At 41.7% G+C, this 18,876-nt stretch overlaps 1 protein-coding gene across 1 annotated transcript in view; it reads right to left on the bottom strand.

Moving 5' to 3' along the window:
- Nucleotides 1–3,955: 3,955 nt before the first annotated feature.
- The window catches only part of LOC138020293 (uncharacterized), a 46,036-nt gene continuing 31,115 nt past the window's right edge, over nt 3,956–18,876 (bottom strand). The window contains exons 14-19 of the mRNA XM_068867298.1: nt 15,959–16,333; nt 14,948–15,086; nt 13,780–13,924; nt 11,014–11,343; nt 9,428–9,734; nt 3,956–8,006 (exon numbers count right to left, since the gene is read on the bottom strand). Of these exons, the coding sequence (XP_068723399.1) occupies nt 7,846–8,006; nt 9,428–9,734; nt 11,014–11,343; nt 13,780–13,924; nt 14,948–15,086; nt 15,959–16,333 (1,457 nt within the window). The 3' untranslated portion in view covers nt 3,956–7,845. The remainder of the gene's footprint in view (nt 8,007–9,427; nt 9,735–11,013; nt 11,344–13,779; nt 13,925–14,947; nt 15,087–15,958; nt 16,334–18,876) is intronic.

Genomic DNA, 18,876 nt, shown 5'->3' on the forward strand with positions numbered 1-18,876 from the left:
TATCACATAGAATTACATGGAAGAACAAAAACGCCATTTACCGTTTGCAAATATCTTCATTAGTTCCGGAGATATTTAAGTTTGAAAAATGGGAAAAATATGCAAACGAGATGACTGATGACGTCATACACTCAACCTAATATTATATTGAGTATATAAATAGAGCTACCTTGGCCAACTTACAGCGTAGACCATTGAAACTTGGTAGTCTAATAGCTCTACAGGAAACACACCGATGGCTATAAAAAATTATGTTGCCATGGCAACTCACTCTTTTCCAGTCCCCACCAACTTTATTTCAATATGTTTGTGATTTTCAGCTTGAAAAATGTTAAACAAGGCCACAAAGTCGTGCTAACATATTTATATGCTTGCTGGATCATGCATATGAAGTGCTGTTAGCAAATATCAAAATGGAACGCCAAAGGTGGCCAGAAAAGCTCATAATATGGGGGAGGTCTGGAACCCAGTATGACGCCATGGTAACAGAACTGTTAAGCTCATATTGTGGAGAACATTTAGTAGAATCTTACTGCAAAAAATCAAAAGTTTCTGATACAAATTGCCTGAGATATATCTTTTCATCATATTTGAACAAAATTTGGTTGAGTGTATGATGTCATCACTTCGCTAATTTGCATATTTTAAAAACTCGAATATCTCTGGAACGAAAAGAGATATTTGAAAAAAGTAAACAGCATTTTTCTTCTCACGCAGACTACTTGTTTATGTTTCAAAATGGCTTACATAGGAAAGATGCGATTTTGGTCATAGTACCACTTTAATCCTCACGGTATTTTCGAACGCTTTTCATTTAACAAATATATTCCTATTTTTCACGTTGCCATGTTACCACCAATAGCGTAGCTCCTACTCACTATAAAAATTACACGTAACCCACAATTCCTCGATTCGCTCTGACGAAGGGCTAACGCTCGAAACGTCAGCTTTTAGAATCTCTGTACGGTGGCCAATTTACATTATCAACTCCGTTGATAAAACCAAATTTTTGTATACTACTTCCCCACCGACGCAGCACCAGTTTCTTTAGAAACTACCCCCTTCATTCATGGTATTAAGTAATGGTCCGGCTAAAAAGCAGGCAGAAAAACAATAGCCCGCGGCAATAGCGTCGGTTAGTTAAAATGTGCCAACATTTTTAATCAAATTAAGTTCGGCTGTTCCCATTGGTGTAAGCAGCTAAAAGCGCGAAATTTGAATTTCAATGAAAAATGTAATCGACTTGCCGTCTAAAAAAATTAGATTCTGTTTCGTAGAACAAATCATTATGCCTTCAAAAACTATGTTTGTAAATATCGTCAAGATTCTATGCGCCATTTGATTGGCGCATAGAACAATGCCCAAGTTTGGCCGAGAGACAGAGATCAAGGGCATGGGGAAGAAGAAATCCAAAAAAGGCTTTTTTTTCATTTTTTTCTCATCTTTTTTCGACATTTTCCGATATTAGCCAATCAGATGCCTCGATTGGAGTGAAATTAAAAATTAATATTTCGCAGCTTCTAAGTACTTTTGCCGCTGGGCTGCCTGCTTCTTAGCCGGACCATTACTTAAACAGCTGCACTCCGTAAATACCGTGTCGTTTAGAGCTTTGCTGATTGCGCGTTTGAACGACCTGGGAGATTCCGGGTACCTACCCTCACAAGGAAGGCCACTATATAACTAAAACCATTGTTGAAATAATTTTACGTGTCAATTTAACATTAAGTTTGCTCTCGGAGTCCTCAAGTTATAGTTTGGATTTTGTTCAGAAAATTTCGATGCTAAATAGTCCGGAGCTAATTAACCCATATAGGCATTTGAATACCATGGTGGCCTTTTGTATGTTTCTTTGGCGATCAAGAATTTTCCACCTTAGAATTTTCAACAAAAGCATTAACGTCATAGTTGGAGAAAATGTTAAAACGTGGGCTGCTCTATTCTGCAGTTTTTGCAGCTTTGTCTTGTAAAGTTAACCCTAGGTTCCCTAAAAAGTGCCGCAGTAGTCAAAAGAGGTTGTACTAAAGATGTAAGGTTGCCTGAGGAACCAGGTGCTTAACATGTTTCCTGGTACTGATTCCAAAAGCGCTCTTTTTGGTTAGTTTTTCGATGTGGCAATTCCAGCTGAGTTCGTCGTCAATTGTCACACCAAGTGATTTTGTCTTGCTCAGTGTCTTGATCAGTTTTTTAACTCGGGCCTTTCATGATCTGTAGCTTCCTTGGGTATCAGATACACGCAACGGAACCCGAGGTTCGGGTACAGCCAAACACCCTTAAGTGGCACTTGAGAACTCCGGCCCCGCCCGAGACACCAAAATGCAAGCAAAGAGCAACAGAATTCGAAGCTTGCTAATATGATCAAAAAATCATTTCCTTTTTTTCTTCAGATTTTGTGTGTTTGCTAACGCCTGACTGGTAAAATTCTGAGCAACGATCTTTATCCAAAGACTGTTTATTTTCAATGTAAGAAATGGATTTTACGCTCCGCCATTACTGGTCGGTTAGACGTCAGAGGGTTGGATCTAGGAAAGAGTGATGTCATTTACTCACTAGCTTAAAATTTTAACGTGTAAAATGCAGCTTATTATACATTGAAAACACGAGTTTCAAAGTCTGAAAGCGCCAAACTCGCGTGCTGCATATTAATTCAGCCGCGTACCCATGCATTGCATTCTTAACTTAGTGGGTCTTTGACGTCATTTTCTCCTCGATCTAGCTCTTTCAAGATTCTAAAGCTAGTAAAATTAATGGCGGATCGTTAAATAAGAATTCCCGTTGAAATATGAATTTGCACTTTATATATGGTCCCGTGGGGAACAGTTATTTGTTTTCCCGAGAAAACTACGTTTCCAAATTAAAACTAATTAGTTTCACCGAGGGACCAGACATAAGTGCTTTGTTCTCTATTTAGATTTTCCCTTCAACAATCGCGGCAAAACATCCCGCACAGGCAACAAATGCGGAATCGTATCCAGGGGCCCGTTTCTCGAAAGTCCCGAAACTTAAACGGGCCATTTTCGGGTGTCACAATTCCGTCTGTATCTCAAGAACGGAAGGAATTTGAGTCCTCAAACTTCAGTCAGTTTGCTTTTTGTTACCTTGAAAACATATTAAAAGATCGACTTTCCTGACCATGCGGTTGGCAGGTTCACAAATGGCTTTTCGGACCCGAAAAGTTTTCGGGACTTTCGAGAAACGGGCCCCTGGTCAGTTTACATTAAACACTTAATGACTGGTCCCGAGCGAAACAGTTAATTTTGTTCCCCGAGAATCTCAATGTTTCCCCGAGGCGCAGCCGAGGGAAAAATTGAAATTCGATGAATCAGTCATTAAGTGAAAAACGAGAAAAGGCAACAGCAACGGCGGTCGTCGGTCAACATTCGCGGGATCAGTGGACTGTTACCCTCTGGCGTCATAGATTTTGAACTGTTGCCCGCTCAGAGACTTTTAGTGGGAAACAATTTTATTGCTAGATGTCATGTGACCTCGAAGTAACCAATGAGAGCGCGCGCTGTTGTGGGAAAAAATCAGCTATATGACAATTTGAATTTGATTAGGGGCACTTGACCAAGAATCAACCAATCATAGTGCTCGTTTTGTCGAGTGAAAGTCTAGGTATGAAAAAAATAGATTTCTTTTTGAAACTTTGGCCACTTCAGTTAACAAAGTTTTGAAATCAAAAGAAAACGAAGAATTGATTTTTTGGTCATAGTAGCACTTTAACGAGGCTCTGCCAGGGTAAATTCCGACAAGCGACATGGTCTAAAAAGTAGCGACAGCACTTAAGTGAAACCGCGACAAACTACATCCTTTGAAGTTTATTAAATTTCCAACAGCTTTAGTCACAGCAATGTGAAACATTGACAAAGCACCGACACGAGATCTTTTAAAATTCAGACAAGCGACACGGGACCCCCCCCCCCCCCCAACCTCCCCGTACCCGACGGGGTCCCTTTAACTGGCTCCCGAACCTAGTTCAGTATTCGTTCCCGCCCCGAGAAACTCAAAGTAAAACAAACCACCCATTAAACATGAAGTTCAGTTACAGCCAGACATATCGAATTGGCACCTGAACCTACAATGTAGTTCAATATTTGTGTCCATCCCGAGATGCCCAAATGTAAACAGGCAAGAAAATTCAACAAACACGAGGTTGAGTTATTGTCAAACACATGCAATTTGTAGTTGTACCAAACGAAAATAAATTGATTGAACTCCAGGAGGATTCAAGTTCAGTACAGCGAAATACATCTAAGAGGGACAAGAACCACGTAGTAGATGCTCCCGGCCAGAAAAACTGAAAATGTAGATGACATTTCGATTTCCACCGAACCCTTAGCGCCGCGAACGCCAAACATAACACATAAGAAATTGGAGAACCTAAGAAGTATTGATGATGTCCCAAATCAAAGTAAGGTAACATAAACAAGGAATTGGTAAATGCAAAATAACCTGACGAACACGAGAACTCAGAAAAATTAACATTCGACCAGAGAAGCATAACGTTCCTAGTAATGATACTGACTCCGGTGTGAAAAACAGAAAGCATGTCTACCTCTGTATTCGCCGCTTGAGGTGGAGCTTGTTGGGCTTGTTGAATCGGAGGAGCCGGTGGTCCTGGCGCTTGAGGAACTTGAACCATAGATGGACAAAATAAAAAACCACACTTCGAACCAGAGTCCGTGGATTATACGGCAAAAGAGATCAACAAGATGGGGCACTTAACTTTTATAGTCGCGAATACATAAGCCATTGTGAATTCAACGCTTTGTTGTCACATTCCAGCGCTTAATACGCTCCCGTGGAGCATTTTGGCCAGTTTGAAGTGATATGTCAAAATCGAGTGCGAGTGTTTTCATCAGCGATTCCAAACACCGAGAAGCAAATGAAAGCACGACGCGGTAGGCGGAGTACTTTTATTGTTTCGAGGTGTTTGAAACCTCTGATGAAACACGAAGCACGAGTTTTTGACATGACTTCTCAACCTTTTGTTTTACCAAGTATGAGTGTTATGTGATGATCTTTTGTTTTATCAGAGAAGTGATAGTAATTTGTAAAGGAAATGAATATAAAAGGCAGAACTTTGGAAGAAATTTACATAATATGGCGTAATGGAGAGCGAGTCAGAATCACGTCGTTTTCGCCTGCCAAGAATCGGGCTGTGAACTCGCCGAATGGCTGAGGTTAAGAGAGTTGCAAAGACTATTAAGCCTTGAGAGCAGACATTGCTCAAGGGCACCCAACGTCAATTTTCGGAAAATATCTGTTCGGAAGACGATTTGAGATCTAGAATTTTCGGAACATTTGTCGTAAAATTGCTTTCTTGCTTGCTTCGAACATCTAAAAGATGGTATAATTGCCCATTTTTAACAAATTTTTACCCTAAAAAGCTCACCTAGAATTTTCGGGAGCCTTTTTTCTGGCTGAAATTTTCGAAAGGTAAGTTTTGATCCCTATAATTTTCGGATCACTAGACTTTCAGCTAGGAAATCCGAACAGATGAAAAATTTTAGGGGATAAAAATATGCCTATACCTACCGTTTAAATACTAAAATATACGTTTAACAATGCTATGTCTAAGTAACTTTAAACTATATTCTCGTTGGGTGCCCGTGATTGCTGGAATGGATGCTCTATCGCTGAATTATTGGGTGTCCAAATTGGTTTTAATCCTCTGGACGCCAAATATAAGAGGTACTGCGAGAGTTTTATGTCGATTTTAAAATGCATTGTGAGCGATTAGTTTATTTATGTGTTTTTTCCGAAGGTGTATTAGGTTTATTAAATTCAAGTGTCTTGATCAGTGTCTTGATCAGTTTTTTAACCTAATTCAGCGTTTTCTTGGTATGTAGTCTCATTGGGTATCAGGATGCATGCACCTGACCAAAATGGGACACTCCGATTGGCTAATATCCTTATGAATTATTAACGAGTTTGAGAAGTAATGATCAAAGTTTCATGACTCAAACCATTCGCTCATTTGACTGTATCGTGTATTGGCATAAGTAAATGGAAAAAAAAAAGCTTAAGCAAAGAGGGCGTCGCTAAGAACAAGAACGACTCGAAATAATAGATTATTGAAAAATTAATGAAAAAATGTACTGCACGCCCTGCGCATGCGTTTATCAGTTTAGTACAGTTCTTTGCAGTTGTCGTCCTGACATCAATAGGGAGCTTAAAATCTACGACGACGACGTCGACGACAACGCCACAAAACAGTGATATAATTGGTTAAAAGAGCATAAATAATCGTGCTGCACGTGCGGCACGGATTATTGCTCATATTTTTGCGGTTCTCTGCATGACGACGACGTGAAATCACCAAATTTTAGGTTTTGACGACAACGTGAGCATGCAATAGAGAATCTTACATTCTCTATTTTCACTCTGAAATCGCTCTTACCAATTTATTTTTAGGATACTTCGCCCATATTGCAGGACGTGAACGAGATGGAATAATCGCGAAAGACTTATAATAGAGCAAAGTTTTATTTTGAGGTGACGTTTTCGTTGATGTCGCCGTCGTAGATCTTAAGGTCCCTAATATTAAATTTAGAGAGTTTCAGCAACGACAAGGGCAACCAAAACGCCACAAAGCAAGAGTATGAATGGTTAGAAAAGAAAAATTATCCAATGAAAGGGTGTTTGCTGCACTTTTAAGATTAAAGTATTCATTGAAACGAATGACCAGTTGAGTTGATGTCATTTGTCGCGGCATTGAACGGGCTTTCATCAATGATTTTTCCCTTCATGTAATCGCAATGTGCCCCCGTGAAATTAAGGATTAATTTCGCTTGTATTTCAAAGATACGCGTTAAAGTATTCCTTATTATTCCTTTTAAGGAATAATTAAAAGGACGGTGCCTACTACTTCAGTGGTATTTTTGCGCGGAGTGTGCATAGAGCGGTTTTCAATTGAGTGTCGAAAGTAATTAGATAATTACTTTGGTTTATGATTACTTCACTCAGTGATTGGTTCAAACTTCTCGCGCTAAGTTTTCCAACCAATCAGAAGTGAAACCAAAACCAATCGTCGCTCGCGCGTGCACAATTTCCCGCGCTTTGTGTCGGCTACATGTAATTACTTCGAGTTTTGATTGGTTTACTGGATTGTCTCCGTCCCTTTTGATTGGCCAAAGTAATTACTTTGGTTTTGGTTTTACGACACTCAATTGAAACTCGCTCTATGCCGGAAAAGTAATGAGACTTTTACAAGTGTTATTGAAATCCAAAAAGAAGATGGACCTCTTTAGCTTGCTTTTGTTTTCCCATTTCAGGCCACGTGGTGTTACTCGAGGAAACAGTTTCTTCAAATGTAGTCTTATGCACGTGCATATGTATACGTAACTTATGAAACAACAAAAGGAAAACTCCCTTGGAAACATTACGTGGTCTGAAATGGGAAAACAAAACGTATAAGCTAGAGAGGTCCATTGGGGAAACCACTCATTTTTCAAAGATAATTGATTAAAAATATGTATGGGTAATCAAATGATGACGAGTGAAATTAGGGAATAATTTCACAATCCTTTTGTCCAATGGCGAGGGAAATTATTTTGATCCAGCTTATAAGCGAATACTGTAACTAACGCGTATATTCCTTGCAACTTGAAAATGACTAGGCTTTGGAAAACATTCACTTAAACTAGGGATCCTAATCGTTTTCACTTCGGCTCCACAGTGACATTAATCAGTGCGTTCGACCTCTTTAAAGCTACGTTTTCCACAAAAGATTCTACTAATGCAACTCGACCACCACATGCACCTAATACCGGTATAGCAAAGGTATCACTACTTTAATTGTGGGTGCGTCTCCGATGCGATGTAACGTGAATGACTTTCATCTCTTCACTCGGGGAGCTCTACTGCGGTTACCCTTGTTTTTGCTTTATTCTTTTTACTAAAGCACCAGATGACAGCAACAACGATGGTAATAAACAGGAGACCTCCGATGACACCACCAATTATAGCTCCTGTGTAATCTTTCTCTTCCTCTACGTTGACTGCAACTGAGCAAAGGCAACAAGTTTTAATTTAACCACGTGACAGGAACTTCCACAGAGAGATATCCCGGACCCCGTCGGCCGCATCGAAAAAGCAGACTTATTTTCAAGGTAAATTGTGCAAATGGCAAACTGACTATTTATAAGTCGGGAGGGCCGACTCTGACAAAACGCAGTCCCTTCCTGGGAAAAGTTTGCACGAGTCTTTGGGCATGTACACAAAGGTAAATTATGGGGAATACGCCTTTGATATGCTTGAAAAGCTTTTAACACTGTCGTAAATAAACTCAGTCATGTAATTTTTTTCTTTCGCACAGTTGGTGGAAACTGAAGTAAGCTCGTTGGTTTGAATCGCATCTTCAATGAAAGAGGATCTATCGGCGCTACTCACTCTAAGTGACCAAGAACAATAGGCCTTATGCATGATTATGAAATATGCTCAAAATTCACCCCTAAGCTCGTTTGCACAAAACTATTCACATCATCTGGACTTGAAATACTATTCGCACGTGGGTTTTATTTACAAGTTTATGAGTTTAATTTTCAAATTGAAGGATTGGTGGTGAAATTAGCAAGTCAGACGTCATCAAGCATAAAGGCCTGGCCAAACGCACGCAACATTTCAACGCAACATCTTGCAACATTGTTGTGCACAACATGTTGCATACGTTTGGCCACCCTGTTGCGATATGCTGTAATATGTTGCAACATGTTGGATGATGTTGGGTCAAATTTGAAAACAGCCAAATTTTTCGTGCAACATTTTGGATGTTGGATGTTGTTGTACTCGTTTGGCCACGTTCACGCAACATTGTTGCACTGGGGCATGCGCACTAGGTCCACTTTGTTGGGCGCCTGGGGCTGGGACACGTAAACATCGACATGTTGCGTTGAAAATGTTGAAAATGTTGGGTGCGTTTGGCCGGCCCGTTCAACACATGTCGCAACATCGTGCAACAATGTTGCAAGATGTTGCGTTGAAATGTTGCGAGCGTTTGGCCAGGCCTTAAGGGCTATTGAAAAAGTCAATCAATGCGATCAAGAGAAAGAGAGAGAGAGAGGGGGAAGGGGGGGGGGGGGAGGAGAGGGGGAGGGAGAGAGAGGAGAGATGTTCAAAATCGAGTGTACAAACTCTTCCCCCCAAAAAATCCCAGTTATAACTTTGGCGAACTGATCACAACATACGAAAACAATCAGTTGTCGATTAAAAGCAGTCGTGATGCAGAACGCCTGCCCTAAAACAAGAGCAAGTAAGTCACAATTGGATTAGTTTTCGTTCCTCTCTGGTCGACCGCGTGGCGACAGTTATTTTCAAGCCACCTACCAAGATGAGCATAATGTAAAACCAAAGTAATCACTGAGTGACTTAAAAATCCAATCAAAAATCTCTCTCCAGTAAGGAGAAAAAAGAACAGCGAGAATCTTACCTCCCACGGTGGTGGAAGATGGAGGTTCTGTACTTGTGTCATTTGAAGTACCATTGTTTATATCTCGCGAGGATGGCGCGAAGTAAGTCGCATGTGTTGATTCGCATGTCAACGATCCGTCAACTGGTTCCACAGCGTTCATACCATCAGTAACCCAGGCCTTTTTTGTTTCGTTGAAGTAACTGCAAACAACCTCTTTATCTTCGGGTACATCACCTATGTTGAAAGTGAGCTTAAGTGGCGTTGAAAGGTCATGGAGTGAGATTTCTGTTTTGCTGACAGGGTCGAAAAAATCGAGACCAACAACCTGCAAAGAGAAGAAATTGAGGTTGTGTCACAACTTCGTTTTGATCAGTACAGAGTGCGTGTGATGATTGAAAGTAAGTGTTCTTTGAGAGACTTAGAGGGTCCTTAATTTAAATAGATATACTGTAGTTTGTTCGAGAGGAGCGTACGCAACCTTTCCTTGAACAACGCAGTCCAGGTAAATATTCCCATACATTTGTCGTAAAGGTAATGGTAATAGTACAACCTCGTTTCCAGGGCTTTTCTCCTCCCAGAGTAAGGCTGACTCTCGGCGGAGAAAAGTGGCAGTGGTAGTGGCAGTGGTAGTGGCAGTGACAGTAGCAGTGGTAGTGGTAGTGACAGTGGTAGTGGCAGTGGTAGTGACGGTGGTAGTGGCAGTGGTAGTGGTAGTGGCAGTGGTAGTGACAGTGGTAGTTGCAGTGGTAGTGGTAGTGGCAGTGGTAGTAGCAGTGGTAGTGGTAGTGGTAGTAACAGTGGTAGTGGTAGTCGTAACGGTAGTGGTAGTGGCAGTGGTAGTAGCAGTGGCAGTAGCAGTGGTAGTGGTAGTGACAGTGGTAGTGGCAGTGGTAGTGGCAGTGGTAGTGACAGTGGTAGTTGCAGTGGTAGTGGTAGTGGCAGTGGTAGTAGCAGTGGTAGTGGTAGTGGTAGTAACAGTGGTAGTGGTAGTCGTAACGGTAGTGGTAGTGGCAGTGGTAGTAGCAGTGGCAGTAGCAGTGGTAGTGGTAGTGACAGTGGTAGTGGCAGTGGTAGTGACAGTGGTAGTGGCAGTGGCAGTGGTAGTGCTAGTGGTAGTGACAGTGATAGCGGGAGTAGTAGTAGTAGTGGTAGTGCTAGTGACAGTGGTAGTGATAGTGGTAGTGATAGTGGTAGTGACAGTGGTAGTGACAGTGGTAGTGACAGCGGTAGTGGTAGTGGCAGTGGCAGTGGCAGTGGCAGTTGTGGTGGAAAGTGGTGGTAGTAGGGTAGTAGTAATAGTAAAAGGAGCAGCAGCCGCAGTAGTAGTGGTAGTGGTAAGTAGTAGTAATAGCCAGCAATAAGTTTTTTATCCTGATGGGTCGGAACGAAAATCAATTCTTGTATTCAGACTCGCGATAACTGCCACAAAGTTTAATAAATCACTGAATGCCTGAGTAAATGAACAAGCAGTCTCAGTTAAATACGTATCGTATTGTGTGCATTTCTGCCAGATTTGAATGCAGGACGTAAATGCATCAAGAAAAGTTGCTGTGTATGATTTGGGCAGAAACAAATTTACATGAAATCAGGAGAGAATTTCGTACCTGCGACTCGTAAATCTCGGAGGCATCGTTTTCATTGTTGGGTTCCTCCTTTAACAAATTTCTCGCGAATTGTACAGCCTTCAGAATTGCCCCAGTGCACGTTTTCCCTCTGCCACATAGTCTAGGTGTGCGAAACTTCGCCTTCAATGCCCGCCCAGGATCAAATCTAGCGGCTCCGGGATTAGTGCTTATCGGGACTTCCGCGTTTAGTTTGGAGACTCGCACATTCACTGTTCCCAGCCTGTCGTCGACTACTTCTCTCGGGGGGTCTCCAAGGAGCAACTCAGCTCCCAGGTTTTCTCCAAGTTTATCAATAGCATCCACCATGTTCTGTGAAAGCAAATGTTTTTGCAGTTAAACAATTTTTTGCTTCTCCGAGCGTTTCGTTATTAAAAAAATAAGCTTTCGCATTCTGCTGCTTTATTCTGACCTATTACTTCCTATTTAGGATTTGTTCTACAATTGTGTCCCCAATTGCCTTAAATGACCTGAATCACCTTTATCTTCAATCACGAAGGTTTCATTTTAGAGAAAACACCAGATTTCACCCGGCTCACCCAAAGTTCACCCGTTCCGTAAAGGCTGCCAACTTTAATCCCTACGATTAGCAAACAGGAAGAAATGAAACTGCTTGGGTTCCAGCCTCTCCCCTTCTCACAAAATGGCCCCGACCCCTCCCCAGTAGAGGATTGTCTAATCTACCCATCATTGCGGGCATCACAAGATGAATAAAACTTTCGCGTTTGATGGTGCTTCTGGTCTGAACATCATCTTTGGCGATGTCGGTTTAAAATGTTAAAACTTTACAAAGAATCATTTCACTTGGTTGACTATGCCACGCTATGAGGCCTAGTTAACCAGGTGAAATGGTTGTGCGCATGCGTGATGTGATGGCCACACCGGGTTAGTGTTATGTTGTGTCTAGATCTCCTTGCTTCTTTTTGTGTTTACAAAGAATCCACTGGCTCATTTAATTTGTTAGTATTTGAAAGATAACATTTTTTGCTGATTATCAGAACATCGAGACCGTCTGTAAGATAGGGAAATAGGTTTGGAATTTTTTTATCTTTTGAAGGCATAGTGCATGTGGTAATTCGTCTTCTCGCAATAATGAGAAAACATGTCAAAAATGGTAACAGTAAAGATTTTCCTCGACCGATACAAGGAGGTAAGAGGCTGGAGAGATCTACGAGCTATCTAGTGAGTTTGAATGTACTTTAAGGAGAACTTGTTCGAAACAGAGCTAGTAACCCGGGAAGGAGCTTAGAATGAATGCACGAGTTTAATTTTAGTTTTTAAATCGTTCATGTGAAGAATAGATGAGGGGTTGTAAAGAATGGGATTTCGGCGTCACAGGAACCCCATACCGGGTACCTCCATTTTCCATATTAACCCTCTGAGTCAACACTTTTCCCTTCTCTTCCTACTTTTAAAGGCAACTGGGGGACTTGAGTGGGTGTTTTCACAATAGCCAATCATAAGAGACCTATGGTCAGTCATTTATTACGTCACATACGTATGTGAACACTTGACGTATGTTCTCAGTCACATACGTCAGATACCTCAAAATATAGCAGTTAAAAAGAGAAAGATACGGGAAAGGGTTGAATCAAGGGAAAGCTTCGGGTAATGAATGGACTCCTGTAGCCGCAAACGGAAGTGACATCATGAAATGGGGATGATTACCGCTCTGCATCGCAATCAGCCGCTGTGTTCAGGAAAGGGCGATCGTGTATTGTGGCTTCACGGCATTTGGTCACCATTGTTACATTTTATCTAAGACATGCGACAGATACGCAAGCACCAAAGCATCTTAGCGTCATAGAACCATACTTAATTTTTCAGAGCTCAAATTTTATCAAGTTTGACAGTCGCGCGTGCAAGTTGTTATGGAATTGCCTTAAAAGACGAGCCAAGGCTGGTTGCAGCGGGATTTCGCTCCATAAATGGGTTGGCTCATAGGGATTTTGATATGTTACAAGCTCTGGACGTCTCAAGACGTCCAACTTCAAACACATATAGGAATGTCTGACCCGCAGAGAGCTTAAGCTAGCCCAGCTAGGTGGGTCAAAAAAGGTTTAATGAGGTTAAACAGTCGTGCTGGACCGGATGGCATCGCTGTCGGCAAAGTGTTCTTTTTTTTTTTTTTTTTAGGTGGGGACGGCTGTCAGAGGGGTGGTGGAGGGTGTAATGTAACTATCAGAAATAGCATCTCTATTCCTATGTTGGTGTGCTCTTTAGGAGAATCTAATCCCAACGACTCTTCCCGGATGAATCAACGTATTTACTCGATAAAGCGCCGCGTCGCTTATTAAGCTTTTCACGTCTTCAGAGTGGCGCTAAATCGAGTAAATATGGCAATTTCCACTTTCTGTGCCTAATTAAAAAAAAGAAAGGTAAAGTCACTGCTTACGAGCCAGAAGGCCCATCAGGCCGGCGCTTATCTCCGGTTTCTAGGAATATTTATACTCTCCCCTGGATGGGATGCTAGTTCATCGCAGGGTTACTCCCAGCATTTCGCCGGTACCTATTTATACACCAGGGTGGAGAGAGTCACCGTGAGAGTAAAGCGGCTTGCCCAAGAACACAACGCAATGTCCCCGGCCAGGACCCGAACCCGAACCCGGACCACTCGATTCGGAGTGGAGCGCACTAACCATGAGGCCACCGCGCCCCCCGCCCATATCAAATCGCAATAATCCCATGTGAGACGCTTAAAACTGAAACAGTTAAACATTATAAGGTAAAGGGATTACAGGTTCTCACATTTAGTAATGCATCGTCATTGGTATCGATTGAAGGTCCAACAAGATCACCCATCCATGTGAAGAAGTCTCTTGCCCGACCATCGCTGAGAGATTTTTCGCCAAGACCGTCCAGAATCGTTGCTGCCGCGCCTGCCATATTAGACCTGAATTGCAATATAAAGCCACATTTGAGAAATGGAAAGTGCTTGAAATCTGCGGCCATTTTCGTTCGCGGCCTCGCCCTTACAGAGGTGTCATTAGTTATTCATAACACGTTTCCGTTGGACGAGTAACCTCGACTAGAAAGCGAACGAAAACGACTCTTCAATTACACATAATTTTATTTAATAGTACAGAAATTCCACATTACCATTTTCGAGTTTTAAACTCGTGATTAACTAAAGATTTCCCCCAAACACCCTAAAATAATTAACAATTATTCCATGAGCGCGCGTTGGATATGAGATGGTAAATAGCCAACGAGGCGCGTAGCGCCGAGTTGGCTATAACCACTCTCATATCCAACAAGCGCGAATGGAATAATTGTTTTATTAAATTCCTTAAACTCCAAAAGTTTGGAAGTACGAAATACGAGCGAAAAAAGGGAGAAAATCCTAGCGAAATCGAAAAAACTTGATGAAGATGCGATGTTGTGTAATACCTGGTGGTCAGACAGACGCAGGCTCATTACAAAAACATTTCTTATCTTTTCGCGTACTTCTAAGCTTCGAAATTGATCCAGACTTTCCCCCAAAACGTTTTTCTTGTGCTTTATACCAAGAGAAATTTCGATTTCTGGCGTAAAAAAATTTAGCTTAGCAACGTTTAGCGCAATCATTTACCATATATGGTCAAACTAAGGTATATGAGCTGATAACCGAGATTGAGTGAACCAATCAGAGCACGAGAATTGCATTATCCGAGGTTGAGAATTTAATAACATGTTATAGCCCCTAAAGCACGGGCAATCCCTCGCGTGACTTCTTCAGATGGTTGCAGACTAATCAGAGGCGTTGTGGTCATAGGGCCATGCATAATTTGGCGGGACCCGTATTCTAAATTCAGACCGATGGGCCAAGTCCAAATGAAAGAGATCGAAACTTCTGAATTATGGGCTTCTGACAGAGAATAAATGCGTGAGTTGTTAGTTTCAAATCATAGGCTCCTAGTTATTTTAAGTAACGCACCTGTTTCTTGCAACCTGGGCAGCAGTCTTTGTTAGAGTTGTAAGAAGAAGGGGAGCGTTATCTTTTCCAACCACAGCTGAGGCCAGGTAGTCCACGATGAAATCCTGCACTTCTTCGGACATGTTGCGTTTTAGGTCAGCTAAAAATAAATATTGCGTATTTTCAGAATTTTACCAAAAACTTCCCAGTCACTGATATCAATTGGGCATAGTGCGTCGTTTTAAAAAGTTTTTTTGAAAAATAAAAGCTCACTTACTTCAAAATTTCATGGTTTTTCAAAAGTCACGCATGCTAAAAATCACTGGACGAGAATGGGCAGGGTATTGTCAAGACACGAAGAGGACGGAGAGGCAAAGGGAAATATCAATTTCAAAAAGTTATTTTTCGTTTCTCTCGGTATGAAAATCAGTTTCGAGCAAAGTCCGCAACTACAGGTGAACCTCTTGGAATGCGCTCGAACAGTTTTGGCTTATTCATCTATTCTTCCATGTCTTTTATTTCGGGTCGTTGCAAGAATTTGCGTTGTTATAATTGCTAGTTTGTCCTTCTGTAAATTTGCAACGATTTGGGGCAATGGTAAAACCAGTAAAATATACGAATAATTTTGTCTATTGGTTTCAGCCCTTTCCCCCAGACACTCTCCACCGCCCCTAATAAAACTGAAAAACCCCGGAATTCTGGATCAGCCCCCTGAAGATATGCAACATCCATTTATCGGACGAATCTTAAAAGACTTGTTCCGTAATAAAAGAGATGTTACACGTTTACCCCGGTGGATGAAACGAAGAGATCTAGATTATTTATGTTTTGATGATGTTCGGGGATACTCGGAAAAGATCCGAGTGCTCCTTTGCGGGAGTCGAGCCTGCGTACGACCTTCCGCGGATTACTACTTCGGAGCTATAGAAGCTAGGACTCTGTGATACTCGAAAAAAATCCGACATTTTCTGATTATCCCCGAGTCAAAATCGGAAAACTAATTCCTCGAGCCTTTTTCGGATAGCTTCGTACCTGATGTAAAAGAGGAGCCTCGCACAGTGTCTGCAATATTGTTCACGGCACTTAATGCCTGATCTAAGTTTCCACTGTTTAATTGAACCTCAACGTGTTTTGACCATAAGTCTTCAACGGCGCTTGGGTCTAAATCACCTTGTTCCAGTGGATTAGATGTAATGTTGATCTCTGCTGTGGCAAAGGAGTCAAATGCATCCCATACAATCACACAGAGTGCGAGGGTGTAATTAGCGCCGGACCCCGCTGGCATGATATCGATAAATACCGGACTGTTGTCGGGAGGTCCCCAGAGTTCACAATCACTTCCTGTGCTTAGTACACCAAAAGCGTATCGAAGGGGAAGACTGTCTCTTTCCGCAGTCCACTGAATAGCTGTAACAGGAAAAGGTTGGTTCGTTTTTAGGTGTGCAATTATGGTGTTAAAGTTTAGAGGACGCGAGAGAATCACACAAAACTGCTAATTCGGAGGAGGCAGTGTAGCCCAGTGATCAGGGTGCATGCGTTGAGATTTCGGGATCCCGGGTTCCAGAAACTGAACCACTGGTTGGATTTGTTCCTGGTAGCCCCTGGTTCAACTTCTCAGCTGCACTTTTAAATAGCCAAGTAGCTTGCCTCCGGCCAGTTGGCATTCTTAAAGGGGCTAGGTCACGCAATTTTAGGCAATTTCAGCACTGATCGAATGGCCATAGAATTAACTAAAATATCAAAATAACTGTTCAAAACTATAGAAGCACTCTAACAAAACACAGGGAAGCCAAAAAGGGGCATGGATGGACAAAACTGGAGAGGATTTAAATGGATTGAATTTGGGTAAATTTGAAAAACGTCGGCCCACCTTTTTTCAAATTTATATCAGTCTATATCAAAATGTCATTTACACAGCTGGAAAATCGTTCTCAGTTGTTATGTGGCCGTGATTTTGCAAATGAAAGACTCTTGCTCTGCCAATTTGACGTTTAGAGCTCATAATTAACAAAATTAAACAAAATTACCTAGTATAGCGTGACCTAGCCCCTTTAACAGTTGTTAGCTGTTGTTGTTGAGTGTTCAGGCCTCGGTTATTCAAAAGGTGGATAACGCTATCCACCGGATAAATCAATATCCAGCGGATACAAAATAGCAAAACCAACTGAGTTATCCAGTGGATAGCGCTATCCACCCTTCGAACAACTGGGGCCTGTTGTGTTGTGATTGTGTTTCATTGGCCCTGAAAAGCCCCCATGGGAAGTGGTCAATTAAGTATGTATTGTATTGTATTTCAATGCGTAACAACCGTAGCTCCTCGAGTGTTCTCTTAACTTAACAGGTTCAATTGTAACTCTATATAAGCAGAGCTATGAACGAATTGTGTGCATAACCAGAAACGAATCTTTGTGTTTTCGTTACACGCAATATCCGGTTATCGAATGACTCAGTAACACCTCTCACCGGCTAATATATATTCTCCCTGTATTGTTAAGTAAAAGTATTAAATATTTTAAAATACCCTGGTAGAACCTTTTAAAGCATCCGTTTACTGGTTTGGATCGGAATCAATGCCGTTAACAACAGTTTTAAATGCGAACAACCATTCGACTATCGCACTTAAAACCTATGGTTGCGTTATGGAATTTGGACTTTGGACTTCGGGCTACGGAATTGAACTGGATGTTGCGTAAGATATTGTAACGCAAAAAAGAAAACATTGAAATATTGAGAACTTAAAAGGAAACCGGCTAAAATCCCTTCGAACAAAGTGTAGGCTACCCGTAACCGCTTGTCACTCTTTTTGTATCTGCCGGGCTAACAGTAGGAGGAAAAGAGGCCTTCGCTCTAGGTCGAAACTCGCTTTGATTCAATCACCGTCCAGGATATTAGACTGTACTGTTCGTGTGCCTTGTTGTTCTTAATATTCTTTTGCTCGGAACAAACTCAAATGACACCTGGGCATCAGCAGGAGTATCTTAAAAACATCAACCAGAAGATTAAACTTGAAGAATCACTTCGTAATCGCTACATCTGTAAGGTACTCTGGATTCTCTCTCAATTCGATGGCAATGGGATTTAGGGTTAGAGTTAGGCCCGGCGGCCAGCAAATTCAGAATTTCATGACCGTTGGAACGTGGACTCTGGATTCAAAGATTTGTCGGGAATACCTTAAATCGAGAGATCATTACATCCAATCTTTTGAAATATAGTCAAATTTTCCAAAAACTTTAAGGATTTCTCGTGGAAGGTGTACGATTGTTTAGACAAGAAGTTCATTTAGAATAGCCTTAAGATCCATGTTTAACACTTTAAATGGCGGCCAGTTACGTGAACGGTCTTTCTGTCAGAAGCGAGGATTAAGATTGACGTTTCCATAGGCCAAAAGGACGCTTTCGCTCAAGTTTTTCACCTCAGTATTTTCGAATTCATGACCGAGAATCTATCTTATCTCACGGATAAATGTCGCTAGTGTAAACAAAACCACCTCAATCTTCTATTTTCGGGGAAAATCATGGGTCCAGGAAAATCAATATAGTGGCCAAAAGCGCATGGTTCTTATTTCATCCAGCGTGCTAATTATGTCAACCATACTGCCAACCTTTGATCCATGGATTTAGAAACAAGGAGCGTAGTCAGTATTTTTCCATAGAGGGGTTCATAAGCAGTATGCTAGCCCGATTTACAATCGAAGTCCGGACGATAAGGGGGTCGGGGACATGAGTCCCTGGAAAATTCTCGTGTTATAAGTGCTCAGAAATAGGGTTTCCTTGATTTTAACATAGTTACTACACTCACGGGGACCCCCTGTCAACTATGATACGAACCACAATTTTTTTTCCGACCGTCAACTTTGACCTAACTATTTCAAGATGGCGTTTAACCAATCACGACGGGAACGTATTTGAAAACAAAGGCGCTGAATCCCGCGCTGAAGGCTCGTACACACA

Source organism: Montipora capricornis, chromosome 10, assembly GCF_036669925.1.
Source record: "Montipora capricornis isolate CH-2021 chromosome 10, ASM3666992v2, whole genome shotgun sequence".
Classification (NCBI taxonomy): domain Eukaryota; kingdom Metazoa; phylum Cnidaria; class Anthozoa; order Scleractinia; family Acroporidae; genus Montipora; species Montipora capricornis.